Here is a 15,397-nt window from a genome sequence, read left to right on the forward strand (position 1 = left end):
ACGAATGAAAAATACAAGTAAAATGCATGAAAATTGCATTAAATTGCTCATTAAATTTTTTAAAAACCTCTATTTAATTTTTTGAATTTTTAGAAACTTCGTTGAATACAAAACTATTGATCACCTTTGCCAGCTACAAAGTTGCATTGTTTTTTGGAAAGAAAGGTACATACAATGAAAAACAAAAACAATTTACCTGTGACTATTTTCGCGAGAAAAAAATTAAAAATTAAAACGTTGCTATTTTAATTTTTAAAGACATCACCTTTGGGTTACCAAAGGTTTGCTTACAGCTATGTGATTGGTTCTGGTTTATATATATATATATATATATATATATATATATATATATATATGATTGACATTTTATTTATATATGAACTGACATTTTATTTAATTCCAAAATAACTGTAATATGCTTTTCATAAGCTTGATTTCATACCTTAAGCAATTTAATTTGTAATTGGGTACTTACATCGAATATCTGAATGTTAATGAATTAAAAACAAATCAAAATAAAAGTGAGTCATAGTAAAATTTTGATCTACTTTATTGGGCCAAAAATTTAAACTGCCTGCATATGATTTTATCTACTGTCTGACTAATGACCAATCAGAATATCTATACACCGACTTCTCTGATGGACTAATCTGAATCTGCACATCTACTGCCATATATCTGATAAATCCATATATCTGCTGCTGGTTAACCAGTCTGAAAAAACCCTATAACTATGCATCTGCTGCTGTTACGCCATTCTGCATCTGTATATGTGCTGTTCGACCAGTCTGACTTCATTATTCCATTTTTTTATTTGTTTAGTTGCACTTATTATTTTTTATAACGATACGATTTTTATGTTTACATATATATGTATTTTTTTAATTTTTTTTTTATTTTTATATTTTTTACTTTGCTGACAAAAGGGGACATTACAAAGACAATTTTAGTTTTTTCTTTTTTTTGTTTGGTGTTTTATTTTCTTAGGAGTGGCTTTTGTGCACATAAACAACGCCAGTTTTTTTAAGTAAGTGTTGAATATACGATGTTTCTTTCAGCATGATGTTCTGCCAACTATATATATCTTTCCTTCAGACCTTTCTTTCCACTCGATGTATCTTTCAACTTGATGTTTATTTCCACCAGATTTTTCTTCCCGCTAAATAATTCTTTCAGCTAGATGCTTATTCCAAAAAGCAATTTCTTTCCGCTGGGTGTCGCTTTCCATCAGATGTTTCTTTTCCATGTTTAATACTTATGTCTTTACGAAAACATACAACAATTTGAGAACAATATTAAAAATGATATTTGCGAAAGGGAGTGAAATAATTAAAATATGCCAATCAAAAGGATTGAGGCCAAATTATTATGTAGCTATTAAGTATGCTAGAATAAGGTAATAAAATACGTTAATGATATAGGTAAGAAAATATTTAAATCTTTTATGAAACTGAATTTCATAATTTAAAAGTCAGGTATAAGCCCAACCACAAATTCTAATAAAAGCTAGGTATTAATTACCTGGAATATAAATTTTGAATTTTGAAATTGTGTATAAGCTTTTCATAATTTTGACCTAAATTGTTTCAAACAGCTACATGTTTTTGTAAAGACATAAGTATCAATATTGATGTTAAATCAGCCTTTTTAGATTAAATTTGTCCATTCTCGATTTCATTAAGCTCTCTCATTCTTCTCCTGCCATCCTCCTATCCATCCTCCTTCTACTTGTCTCATCTTCATACTACATTTTAGAAACTTTAAACGCTTGAAGAAGCTCTTAATCTCCCTTAAATCATACGAAATTCCTTTTCTTGTTGTTGTCCCTCTTCTTCTACTTCCGTTGTCTCTTCAGGCATTGTTTATGTGCATGTTTATGATGACTAAAAAAGATTGAATGCTGTTGATATTGTTCGAAATTTTCAATTTTGTTCATATTTTATGATGAGTGAAACATAAATGAAGATGATATTGCTCGAAATTTCAATTTTGTTCGTGTTTCAAGATGAAAAAAAAAACATTCCAAAATATAGGTGATATTGATCGAAAAATTCATTTTTGATTATTTTTGCATTTTTTTTCCCGATCACACGAAAACATCTGGTAAATGCTTGCCATTTCCTAATTTTTGCCATGTTGAGATCATCGTAGATGCCATTGCCCGTCCTATATTTATCCTGATGACTACTGCTAGATATTTCAGCTTTTGGACTGTCGCTAATGGCAACACGTGTCCCTTCTTCTGGGAAGCATTCGACACTGTTGACAGACAAATCCTGATGGTGGTGGAATTTGACGACTGTTAGACTGTCTGGCGTCTCCAAGTTGTTACACGATGTTTTATCCTGTTGTTTTTCGGATGGGAGACATTCATTGATGTTAAGGTTAGTCTGGTTTATTGAACTGATGTTGTTCCAAGTTGAGTCGTCAATGGCTTCCCCGATCTTCTTGTGTTGTTCATTGCAATAGTTTTCCCAGAATTGGAAATCCTCTCTGATCTTTACCTTCTCTTCCAGTACTTAGGATGGATTTGGTTGGTATTTATCTTTTGAGGAACAAGCAGGGATGTTATTCTTGTCCTCTGTACTGGATTTCACAATGGACTTGGCTGATCTGCGAAGTTTTTATAAAATGCATTTAAATAAATATGGCTATTTAATATATTATGAGGGAAACAAAATGCCCAATCAATACATTTGGATCTATTTCTTAACATTTTAAACTTTAAAACTTTATTCCAGTATGCATTTCTATTGAAAATAAAGCTGTCTTTTAAAATTTTCAAAGTTAGAATTTTGTCTCTAATTTCAATTCAGCTTTCCCAAATTGAGAAAAACTGTTTTAGTTTTGATATATAATGCTTTGAAATCAGTATTTATTTATTTTGTATGTACGAGACGTTTCTAAAATTAATTTTTGTTTTTCTTGTTTTATTTAATGTAATTACATCATGAGTTTTAGTTCTTTTTATTAGTTTATATTTTAAAATTAATGTATTCATTTATTTGTCAATTCAAAATTTTTTTTTCAAGTTCCTTTCTCAGCAATAATTTTTTTTCGTATGTGTAAAATGGATTTACTATTTGTAAACAGCATTTATTTAATAGCAAGTAAACAAAAATAGCAAGTAGTAAGTTGCAAATCAAAACAGGAAACCATTTGCTTCTGCAAATGGTGCCAGTTTTGATTTGTGGCAGAGCTTAACCTAGTATTTGTAGCTTAGTAGCTTAGCAGAACCTAAGTATTTATGATAAAAAATCTGTATGTGTAGTTAGTTTTTAATCAAACACTTTTATGAGGGGTGCGTACAAATTTGTAATAATTTACTTTCAAGTATTTTTTGCCTTATGCTTTGTGAATAAAGAACATCTGGGACAAGCGATTGGGAATACCAACCCGCCGAGAAACAGAGACCCACCAGCACACAGTTGACAGTGCAGATTATTAAAGCATCTGAAGATTATTTTTATTTTAATTTTATTTTAATTTTATTATGAGCGTTTATTTTTATTGTGAGCGTGCAAACAAATGGGGACAGTTGCGTCGACACCTTTTAAAAATTTCTAAAATTGCTTCCAATAAATAAAAAGCTGAGTTTAGACAACATCATAAATGAACAAAGTAGAGAAATTTTTCTGTGATTTGATTACACGGTTAACTGTATTAGGGATTGTATGTTAACCACATTCCAGTTTTTAAGCATTCTTGCATAAAATGTAGCTTAAATTTAAACAACATAAAGTTTTCATGTATACTTTTTTAAGGACCTTAAATTTACGAAATTTGCTTTATGTTACATTAGGCAGAATTTTCACAATAATAATCTTTGTTGACTGGATTGAAGCTGCAGACAAATTTCGATTTATGAGAATAATGCTGTAGATTCACTTCATAAGCTCTGCTACAGAACTCAAGTGACAAAATGCTCATCCTATGAGCTTCCAATCTGTCGTAAAAAAGCTGAGGTAGGAGAACTCCACAAAGAATCAAGAAATTTTTTTTCTGTGACTTGATTACAGGTATAATTGTATGGAGCACTGTATGTTAACTGCATTCCGTTTTTTAAGTACCCTTGTATAAAATTTAACTTAAATTTAAACTACATAAATTTTCATGCATACTTTTTGAGGACTTTAAGATTACAAAATTTGCTACATGTTAGATTATGCTGAATTTTTTCAATAATAATCATTGTTGATTGAGTTATGATGCAGACTAATTTGGATGTTATGAAAATAATACTGCAGACTCACTTCTGCTACCATGTACAAAACACCTTTAAAGTACAAAAATGTTCTACAGCAGAAAATTTGCTCAGAGATTGATCTTAATATAGTATTAACCTGAGTGTTGAATTGAGCATGGAAATCATACAACTTTAAAATTAAAAATAATATTCATGAAATATACAAAATATTACTTACAGCTTTCTGCAGATGTTACAAAAGATCTTTTCCATGTTTTTTTTTAAATTTTTTTTGACGAAATATGAATTAAAAAATTTTTTTTGTAAGAGCGAATCTGAATTGATGCTGAAAAAATTTTTGAAATAGTGAAAAAAATCTTACATTGCTCAATTTTTTACCAGTATCTTTCATTGTTTAACTTCATAGTGAAGTTCTTTACTGGAGTATTTCTGGATTGTTGCTAAAAACAAACTATTCTCCAACAATAAACTGTTTTTTCTAAATTTGTATTTAAAAGTTTTTCAGTTATTTAAACAGATTTCATCCTTTATAATACTTAGAGTTTTTATACCAAACATTTTACCACGTTTTTGTAATTTTACGAATATTTAATACAAGGGTGCACTAACAGTAAAAAAAGACACTCATAAGGATCACTTTTTTACTGACAATATAGGCAGAAATGTGAGGATGGCAGTTTCAAATTCCTTGCATAAAAGGATTTCAAATGAATAGAGTATTAAAAGAAATAACAAACAAATGAAAACGGCATTGTAGAGACATATATTTAATAAAAATGTAAATGAATAGATTATTTTCATTATGCAGAAATTATTCCCTAATAAAAGATTTATGTCTACCAGGAAAATACATTTGATTTTTCTTTAAAAGAAAAAAAATTAAATTTTAAAGATCAGAAACTTATTTACTTTGTTTAAAAATAGTTTGCTTAAAAATTCAGTTAATATGAAATGTAATTGCATGCTATAAATAATACTAGTAATTGATGAAAAGTTTTACTATCCTTAATGGTCAAAGGAAAGCTGGGTGCCTGGAGTCGTCCCCTCCCCCCGTCTCTTTGAAATCGCCAACTCTTGTGACACCGTTCGAGAATTTCTTGAAGAATAGCTGAAAGAGGACGCTCATTCAAACACTACAGGCACCACTTCTTCAGACCCAAAACATATACACACGAAATCAGGTAGTACAAAACCATCTCTGATTAAATATACCTTTTTTTCAGAACGTATTTGAATTTTTGAATATGCAACAATGCGGGTAGCCGATATCTGAACAGTATGGTTTTAATAGTTTAGTCAGGAGGATCGGTTAAATGTTTGCACCCCTTAATGTTAACTTCACTTATTAATTCTTTTATTAATTCATTCATTTATTCATTTATTTCACAATTTCATTACCCCTTAAGGTAAATGAAAATTTCTTACTCATAATTATAAAATTCGTTTATCCAAAGATAATTCCACATTAAAAATAAAATTTTATTGCTCATTTATTATTTTATAAGACAATGGTCAAGAATTTTTTGAATTGTAAATTATGGAAATTTTTACACAATTTTAAACTCTGAAATTACATGTAAAAAAATACTAAATTGCAAAAAATTGGTTGAATATTTTCTAAATCATAAAATTTCATAATAATTATATAATTATTTCATAGTAATTTCATAGTAATATCTTAAAATTTCATTTCTTAAGAACTATTCGACAAATTTTGTTCATATCGGGGATTTTGGCACTTAAAATAGTACAATTTAAAATGGTGTAAGAATTTTATGCAATAAAATTTTTATTAAGGGGTTTGTGGGGGTGAGATAATTTACGTCTTATCTCTTAATTTCTGATGAAACTAGTTCGTTTGTATTCGGAAATAAAAGCTCCATGACACGAAATTAAAAATTGGGCTTTTAAGTGGCAAGGAAGGAATTATATTTGCTGAGGAAGATTAAATAATGATGAAATGAATATCTGAAATGATACTTATGCTTATTTATAATAACTGATCGGTAATTGAGGCCTATTTTGAGAACAATCCATAATATAATATACTATACCCAGTTCAGTGAGCATGTGTTAAAAAGAAATAAATTAAATATAAGACATTACAATATTGGAATTTTCGACCTATTTTGAGAAAAATTTTAATATAAAATGTCACGTAATATACCATACAAGTACAGTGCACGTGTCCAAAAAAGGAAAAAGAAAGAAAAAGAAAGAAGGAAAACAATGTAACTTTGAATAACTAGTGCTCTAATTATCTGATTTTCTCGAAAAAGTGATAGACGATAGACCAGTGGTTCCCAACCTTTTGTGAACCATCGCCCCCCTCTTGGGGTTGGCTGACACATATCGCCCCTTTCTCTTTTTGCTCAAAAAACTATTCATTGTTTGCTTGTGAGCAACCAAACACTGAATATATGCAATGTTATTTGATTTTAATTTAAATTGTAATGCAAATAAGGAGGCACATTTATACTGTCATTTTTATTAATTAAAAAAAAATTGTGCATCTTTTTTTTTCAAAAAGAAATGATATTTAAAACGGAATAGTCAAAACAAAAGTACATTTTTTTTAAATTCATATTTTAATTTAATCAAGAAAAGTTTAAAACGTTAACAACTAAAATTTGAGAAAAAAAATGAAGATTGAGAAAGTACATTTTTACCACTTCAATGACTGCCCTGTGCTTGGTGTATTTCAAGTTAAAGCTTGAATGTCAGGCTTTATGCTCCTCAGATTTAAACGCGGGTCTCCTTTGAAGCAAATGTCCAACCTTTCTCTTTGCATTGTGAGCAGCTGAAGACAGAACTAAATCCTGTCTCTACTAAATATGTTGACGGGAACGAGATAAGAAGCGGCTCAGTTTGTTTCCACAATTGTGGATAAGTGTCCATAAGCTTTACCCAAGCTAACTTGTAACCGTATTTTTTAAAGACGATTTTAGCCTGACAGTCATACTTCAAATCTAAAATCTCAGTCTACAAAGAGGAAGTGAGCTTATCCTTAACTTCAAAAGAGAAAGGATCGAAAATCCAATCCGGAATTTCTAATTTCATTAAATCTTGATTCCATAACTGATCAAGGTGATCAGTAAAAATTAAGATTTTATTTTCGAGAATCTCGATATCTGCCATTGAACACTTTTTAAGAGTTGGAAGTTGCATTAGATCTTTGCGACCAATGTTTGACTTGTAGATATCAAACTTGGCGATGAATGAAGATATGATTCCCTTAGCCTTGATAATGCTCATTTTATTTCCTTGAAGTTTTACGTTGATTTCCTTCATTTTTTCAAAACTATGAGTGAGGTATGCAATTTCCAACTTGCGTTGCTTCAAACTCTCACTTAAAACAGGATCAGTGGTGTCGAGAAACTCAGTAACCGAATCCAGCAATTCGAAGAAACGGCTCAGTTTCCTTTTGAAAGCCATCTCACAGCTGTATGTAGGAGCAGAAATTCGAAATCTTCATCATTTTCATGGCAAAGTTCTCGGAACAAACGGTTATTAGGAGAATTAGCTTTTATTTTATTGATGCCAGAAATAACCAATTTTTCGCAGCCAAAAGTTGATGATGAATGACATAATGAATGGCGTGATAACTTCCGGTACTTCTTTTTTAAGGTGACCAGAATCTGACAACCAGACATGGTTGGAGCACCATCTGTTGCACAAGCACTTACATTTGTGAGGGGAATTTCTTTTACCTCAAAATAATCTTTGACCAATTTAAGAATCTACGATCCTTTTGTATCTGTGTTCAAAGTTCTTGTAAACAACATTTCCTCGTTAATCTCCTTACTCTCATTTATGAATCTCACGTAAGCTAAAACAGCTTTGTTATCTATCACAGTTAATTCATCAATCTACAACGCTAATTTACCTTCTTTCAGAAATTTGATGAGTTTTGACTCAACATCTCATCAATACGCCTGGAAACAGTATTATTGCTCAGAGGAACTGAGTGACTTATCAGATTTCCGCCTGCGATACCAAAAGGTAGGACGAAAACGATCCTGCACTTGAATTTTTTTTAATTTGTAACTATCATAATTCTTTGTCTACACCAGAACCATAGGTTTCATATGTATTTTCAATTTCAATCTCAAATAGCTTTTATTATTAATATTATTAGCAATTTTTATCTTTTGATTACTCGTCGCCCCCTGATCGCTTCCCTAAGGATTATCGCCCACTTGAGAAGCTCTATCGCCCCCTTTGGGGTGATCGCCCCCAGGTTGAGAACCACTGCGATAGACGAAAAGCGACAGACGATAATTCATCATCGTCTGTCACAGGACCATCGTCGGTTCATCATCAGGTCACAGGAGGTCGCTGTTACCTTCTAAAATTTTTCACTAGCTGTCAGATATTCTCTGGCCATTCAGCATATTTACAAAATTTCATCTTCCTAATTTTTTTTAGGAAACATAAATATTATACTTTTTTCTAAGTTTTTTACTTAGTAATAAAAAATATTTATACATATTTTCTTAAATTATATGTTTTAAAAGACATCTCTCCAAATATTGATTACTCTTCGATTGAGTTATACTATTAATTTCTCTAAGAATAATTTTTATTTATAATTCTACAGAAATTTCAATTTTTGAAGAAAGCAAACTACTGTAAAAATAATCACTATACTTTAATTGGAAGAATGATCCCAATGATCACTTTTGATTCTAATTTATTACTAAACCATAATGGGGGAAGCAATGTCATAAATAACAGGGTAAAAAGAAACTAATAAAATTGAAAAAAAGTATAATTTAAAACAAAATATAGAGACTGTGCTTTTCTGTTTTTATAAACAAATTATTAAAAGTCAATTGCAGGGGAAAAGTAGTTAAGTATCTTGTCCATTTCAAATGGTTTTACAGAAGTATCATTTAAAATGCTCTTTTTATATCAATTGGAAGTTAGAAATTTAGGAATATATTTTTTCCATTACGGTGATGCGAAAGCAAAAGTTGAAATTCATGTTTATAAACAAACTATTACATTTTCCCGACAAAGTAGCATAGATATATTTAAAAATATAGGAATGAAGAATATTATTTAAAAGTGATTTTGCAATTAATTTTCTTCAGATATATATTTGTTGTATCTGACCATTTATTAACAAAATGTAGTTATAAATATTTAGCGTTGAGTAATCAAAAACATAATTAAGAATCTAATTTAAAAATTTATTTTGTAACCAACTATAGATATAAATAGTATATAATCATTATTTAAAAAAATAATTATAAATTATTACAAAGAATGAACTGATTTGTAAACCTGTTTGTGTAAACCAGAGGCTACTAAAGCGAGAATATTAGATAACAATTCGAAATTGTTTTTCACCAAATTTTTTCTTTTTTTTAATAAAGTAATTTGTTTCTGAATATCGTCTGTTTCGATACATTAATATTAAATATTGTTAATTTAATTAGCTGTTTATAATTATTATATTGTCTATGGAAAGTCTAAGAATTTCTAACCTATTTCATGCAGTTCTGCAGAAAATATCAATAAATAATTTTTGTGAATGATAAGAAAGTAAGTGAACAATTTATAAATGTATATACTTTGCAAGACAGTGAGGAGAATTTAAAATACATAATTACAAATTAAATGAAGAATATTTCTATACATTTAGTGAAGTGAAATTCAAAACCATAATTAAGAATCTAATTTAAAAACTTATCTTGTAAGTAACTATAGATATAAATAGTATGTAATCATTAATTAAAAATTAATTATAAATTAATACTAAGCATTAACTGATTTGTAAACCTGTTTGTGCAAACCAGAAGCAACAAGAGCGAGAATATTAGATATCAGTTCGAAATTGTTTTTCATCAAGTCTTTCCAACTTTGTTTATTCGATACCACTGGGAAGTGGTTAACGATAAAACTAGCGGCTAAATCTTTCAGTTTCGAATCACTATGACATTCGGCTAGCTGTAAAACATAGCAGACGATATTAGCAACATCTTCAACGGAATCATCAGAAGAAAGTTTTGATTGCAACATATCAGAACAAGATTCTTTCAGAATAGGCACATCGTATTTATCTCCTAGCGAGTACAGGGACATAACAGTATCTAATGGAGTACTTTCTATTTCTCCTGTGTAAAGGTACTTTAAAAATTTAACAAATGGAGATTTAGGACAGTCAGTGATGGTGATAGAGTTGGTTGAGGATTCTAGGCAATCATGTTCCATCATCTTCTTAAAAACAGGTGAGCGAGCACAAAGTATCAACTTATGAGCACGAAGGATGTCTTCGCCAATACGGATTTCCAGATCATACAAGTCTCCAGAATTATAGAGTGATCCCATGTCTTGACTCAACTCTTTTAGATAGTGCTCGTTTTTCGGAATCAGATCTGAAGCTCTATTACTTTCTTTTGCATCTTGAGCGGGGATATTTATATTGGAAAATGGAGATGCAGAATGCAGATCTTCTTGTAATTTTATCGTAAGTTTAAAAACATAATGCTTGCAATTAAAAAGTATTGGATGCGATGAATGAATTTCAAATATTTTCATAGATGTACCAAGCTCAAGGTAGAGGTCAGGACAACTTACTTTAAATCTAGAATCGTCCTTATCTATAAGACATAGGGTAAAGATCATTTTCTGTCCACTTCGTCCTTCATAACCATACAGAAAGAGAAAAAACTTAACAACACTCTGTGAATTATCAGGCACTATTGAGAATTGTCCGGCAGAAATATTTTGGTGTGGCAAAACATTCTCACAATGTCGTTGACTTCGATATGACTTGTTAAAAACTATCGCTTTAAAATCCCACTCATACAAAATTTCGTTTTCGCTAAGATTTTCTTTCTTAAGTCCACCAATTAGTTCCATACCTTTATCTTGTTTTCTGAAATATTTATTTTTTACTGTAAGCAATCAACCAAACAATTTTAAGCCGTGGAATGAACTTTATCAGAAAAATAAAGATACGTTTTAAAATATTCCATTAATTGAAAGGACGAAGAGCATTATCTGCAATACAATCGCATGTCACATGAAACAGTGAGATAATTTCAACGGATATCACAATTTGCTGATACCGAACACATTGGACATTGCCCGTGTAAGCATAATAAGATCAACATTTCTAAAAATCAGCTATTTGTCACAGTCAGTTGCTTATTTCTTTTAAATGCATTGTACATTAAAATCATGTTTGTAATTTATTTTCAAAATAATTAATTAACAAATAATTTCTTGATAATAGTATTTCTGATAATAATACAGATTATTTGATATTCCTTTTAAACATAAAAAGTTTTTAAAAAATTAAATAAATTAAGATGATGATTTATTGAATTTTTTCAACAAGAGATTTAAAAAAATTCTTTTGAAGTCTTACTTAATAACCAGTCTTATCTAGAGTATTTGTTTTCTGATTCTAACTATTTGTTACCTGATTTTTTATGCTTTTTGACAGCACTCCAAATAATCTTACATTCTCTTAAAACATAGATAAGTTTAACATTTTTAAATAAACTAAAATGATAATTTTGTGAGCCTTGAATATATTTTTCTTAAAACTCTGGTTATTAAGAGGGTAATTTCTTTATTCTTTTGAAATTTTTGTCTTAATTCACAAAAAAAAAAACAAACGATATAGTCAAATGCAAATGTGTGATAAGCTTTCTGAAAGAATCACGTAGTTAAATATTTAAAATTTTGAATTTTAAGTTTGAATTTTTCCTATACTTTTAGAATATGATACTGATTTCAAGCTATTCTTTTATTTAGTTTTATTTAATTTTTAGGCACTTCTTATTCCTTACTTGGAATACTATTTTCGCAGGCTCTGTGCTAAGTATAAACCTTTTAGTGTTTCAGATCGTCTTTCCAACTAATATCCTAACACCACCAAACTCAACTGTAACGAATAAAATAACTGACTAAAAATTATCTTTTGAAAAAACATTTATTTTTAATATTTAGCAAATGACTTTTCTGCAAAAGAAGGTTTGCTTGTAATAATTCATAAATGAAATAATTCATTATTCCATGTATATTTAATCTTTCACAACTACTTTCATATATTTCTACAGAAAACAAAACAAAATTATACCACAATTAAAATGAGCAAAAATATACTTTTCTGCAAATTTCGATTTCGTTAAAACTTGTAAATTATTATAATTCATTATTTTATACTTAATATATTAACGCTTTTTCTACTAACTTCATATTATTTTTTTTATTAAAAAAAACACATTTTGAAGACATTACTAAAATGAAAATAAATATTACCATATGGTTATAAGTAAAATTCCCTACATCATGTTGCTCGTATTAATTTAAAATTAGTACTTACGTTTTTAATAAAATAATATCTAATGCGCTAGTCACAACTATAATCGCATATAAGCAATTATTAAAACTAATTTAAGATCAATATAAACTGTATCATGCATATCTACATATTTTCTTAAAGAAGCAAATAATTTTATAAAAAAGATGCTATGAGATGCTTTCTTAAATACCTTTCTTAAGATGCTTTCTTAAATACCACTGGAAAATGATTAACGATAAAACTCTTAGATAAAAATTGCCATTTCGAATCAATTTAGCACTCGGCTATTTGTGAAACATCAATATTGATATTTAGAATTTTATCAACAGACTCAGAGGAAATTTTTTTCGTAGTATATCAGAACATACTTCTGGTAAAGCCTGAACATTACATTTGTAACCTAATAAATAGAATTACATCATAGTATTTATAGTGTTATCACAGAGATTCTATAATAGAGATAATAGATATGTAATAGAGGTGCTTCCACTACATTCAACGGAAAACCAACAAACAGAGTCTTGTGAAAATAGATTTTATGTTTTTTGAATTTTCAGAATTTTATTTTGGGAAGAAAAGTTTAAAAATTGATCATCGATACAATTAGTTATCACAAGACATTTTTGTTTATATCATTAAAAAATCAATGGCTACTTTTTTATTTCATTTCATTAGGTTCTAGAAGAAAATATTTTTAAGGCATTTATTTTTAATATTTTATATTTTTATTCACGTATATCACATTAAATTTTCAGTAATTAAACAGAGAAATGAAATGTTATAATTCTCTTTGAAATTTTAGTATTCTATTATTATTAGCATTTTATTATTAGTATTTTATTATTACTAGTTCCATTATATTAGATACTATTCCATTAGAATTAGAATTATATTATTGTTAGTCTATTATTAGTGGTATTCTACTACTATTATTATTAATATAATTATTTTTGCTCTTAACAGACCGATTGTTTCAAATTTGGCCAATTTTGTACGAAAATTTACCTATAATAAAATTTTTTCTCTGTGAATAACAGGGTAACAAATGGAATGTGTAACAAACGGTCTTAGGTGCTTAAATGCTCTGTCATAAATAATATTTGAAAAAATCTTGTGAAGATATCGTACTTTCAAACATTTTTGTTTGAATGCCTTGAACTTATTTTTTAATAATTTATTTTACATTATATTTTAGACCCATATTCAGAAACCGTACTAAGTACAAAGGTTATGTGTGCTTACATTCCTGTATTAGCACGAATTCATCTTTAAGGGTTTTTAGTTTCCATACATATTCAGATGTAAGAAACCTTACTGATTCAAGTAAATGAATATCTATGAGTATCATCTGCTTTGATATAGTTAATGTAACTGATTGAAAAAAAAACTATGAAATGATAATTTAATTTTAAACAAAAGTTAAATAAAGTAATATAATTATCAATTTTATGGCTCGAAAAGTTTAGCAGCACAATTTATTTCAGACAAGTCCTTTTTTCTTTTTTTTTTAATAAAGTAATTTGTTTTTGAATATCGTCTGTTTCGATACATTAATATGAAATATTGTTAATTTAATTAGCTGTTTATAATTAATCGATTGTCTATGGAAAATAGAAGAATTTCTGACCTATTTCATGCAGTTCTGCAGAAAATATAACTTAAAATACTTTTTTTTGAGGGATAAGAAAGTAAGTGAACAATTTATAAATGTATATACTTTGCAAGACAGTGAGGAGAATTCAAAATACATAATTAAAAACTAAATGAAGAACATTTCCACACATTTAGTGAAGTGAAATTCGAAACCATAATTAAGAATCTAATTTAAAAACTTATCTTGTAATTAATTATAGATATAAATAGTATGTAATCATTAATTGAAAAATAATTATAAATTAATACTAAGTATTAACTGATTTGTAAACCTGTTTGTGTAAACCAGAAGCTACAAGAGCGAGAATATTAGATATCAGTTCGAAATTGTTTTTCATCAAGTCTTTCCAACCTTGTTTGTTCGATACCACTGGGAAGTGGTTAACGATAAAACTAGCCGCTAAATCTTTCAGTTTCGAATCACCATGACATTCGGCTAGCTGTAAAACATAGCAGACGATATTAGCGACATCTTCAACGGAATCATCAGAAGAAAGTTTGGATTGTAACATATTAGAACAAGCTTCTCTTAAAATCGGTACATCGTATTTATCTCCTAGCGAGTACAGGGACATCACAGTATCCAATGAGCTACTTTCTATTTCTCCTGTGTAAAGGTACTTCAAAAATTTTACAAATGGAAGAGTAGGACAGTCAGTGATGGTGATAGAATTGGTTGAGGACTCTAGGCAATTATGTTCCATCATTTTCTTGAAAACAGTTGAGCGAGCACAAAGTATTAACTTATGAACTTTAAGTATTTCGTCACCAATAAGGATTTGCAAATCACATAAGTCTCCAGAATTATAGAGTGATTCCATATCTTGACTCAACTCTTTTAGATATTGAACGCTATTCAGCATTCCTTCGAATGGAATAGAAGATGCGCCGTCTTCTTCCTTGGTATCTTCAAGAGAAGTATTTACAGTTGAAAATGAAGGCGCGATAGTCAAATCTTCATAGAACTTTATCTTAAGTTGAAAAGTGTATGCATCACAAGTAAAAAGTATTGGGTGCTGTGAATGAATTTCAAATATTTTCATAGATGTTTCAAGACCGAGACATAAGTCAGGGCTATTCACATTGAATGTAGGCAAGTTTTTATCCATAAAGCAAGCACTAAATGTTATTTTTGGTCTATTTCGTTCCTTATAACCATACAGAAAAAGATAGAACTTCAGGGCATTTTGGGAGTTATCAGGAATGATTGCCAT

The 15,397-nt window shown here is 29.0% G+C and overlaps 2 protein-coding genes across 2 annotated transcripts; both read right to left on the reverse strand.

Annotated features, from left to right (window-relative positions):
* Positions 1-950: 950 nt before the first annotated feature.
* Positions 951-11,220, reverse strand: LOC139426372 (TD and POZ domain-containing protein 2). The gene is made up of 2 exons (XM_071185062.2): positions 9,995-11,220; positions 951-2,613 (listed from the first exon to the last, which is right to left on the reverse strand). Exons 1-2 carry the CDS (start codon positions 11,075-11,077, stop codon positions 2,569-2,571), a joined length of 1,128 nt encoding a protein of 375 aa, XP_071041163.2. The 5' UTR covers positions 11,078-11,220; the 3' UTR covers positions 951-2,568.
* A 3,211-nt stretch (positions 11,221-14,431) lies between these two features.
* On the reverse strand, positions 14,432-15,397 carry LOC107452808 (uncharacterized). The gene has a single exon (XM_016069393.3). The coding sequence runs from the start codon at positions 15,395-15,397 to the stop codon at positions 14,432-14,434; it is 966 nt and encodes a 321-aa protein (XP_015924879.3).

Source organism: Parasteatoda tepidariorum, chromosome 5 (assembly GCF_982258835.1).
Source record: "Parasteatoda tepidariorum strain Cologne lab strain chromosome 5, Ptep-v5.0, whole genome shotgun sequence".
Lineage (NCBI taxonomy): Eukaryota > Metazoa > Arthropoda > Arachnida > Araneae > Theridiidae > Parasteatoda > Parasteatoda tepidariorum.

Coding starts and splice junctions, on each gene's coding strand:
- LOC139426372 (XM_071185062.2), bottom strand. CDS start 11,077: ATGGAACTAATTGGTGGACTTAAGAAAGAAAATCTTAGCGAAAACGAA. Junction 2,614..9,994: donor CTTCTGGTTTGCACAAACAG/GTTTACAAATCA, acceptor AAAACTTCGCAG/ATCAGCCAAGTCCATTGTGA.
- LOC107452808 (XM_016069393.3), bottom strand. CDS start 15,397: ATGGCAATCATTCCTGATAACTCCCAAAATGCCCTGAAGTTCTATCTT.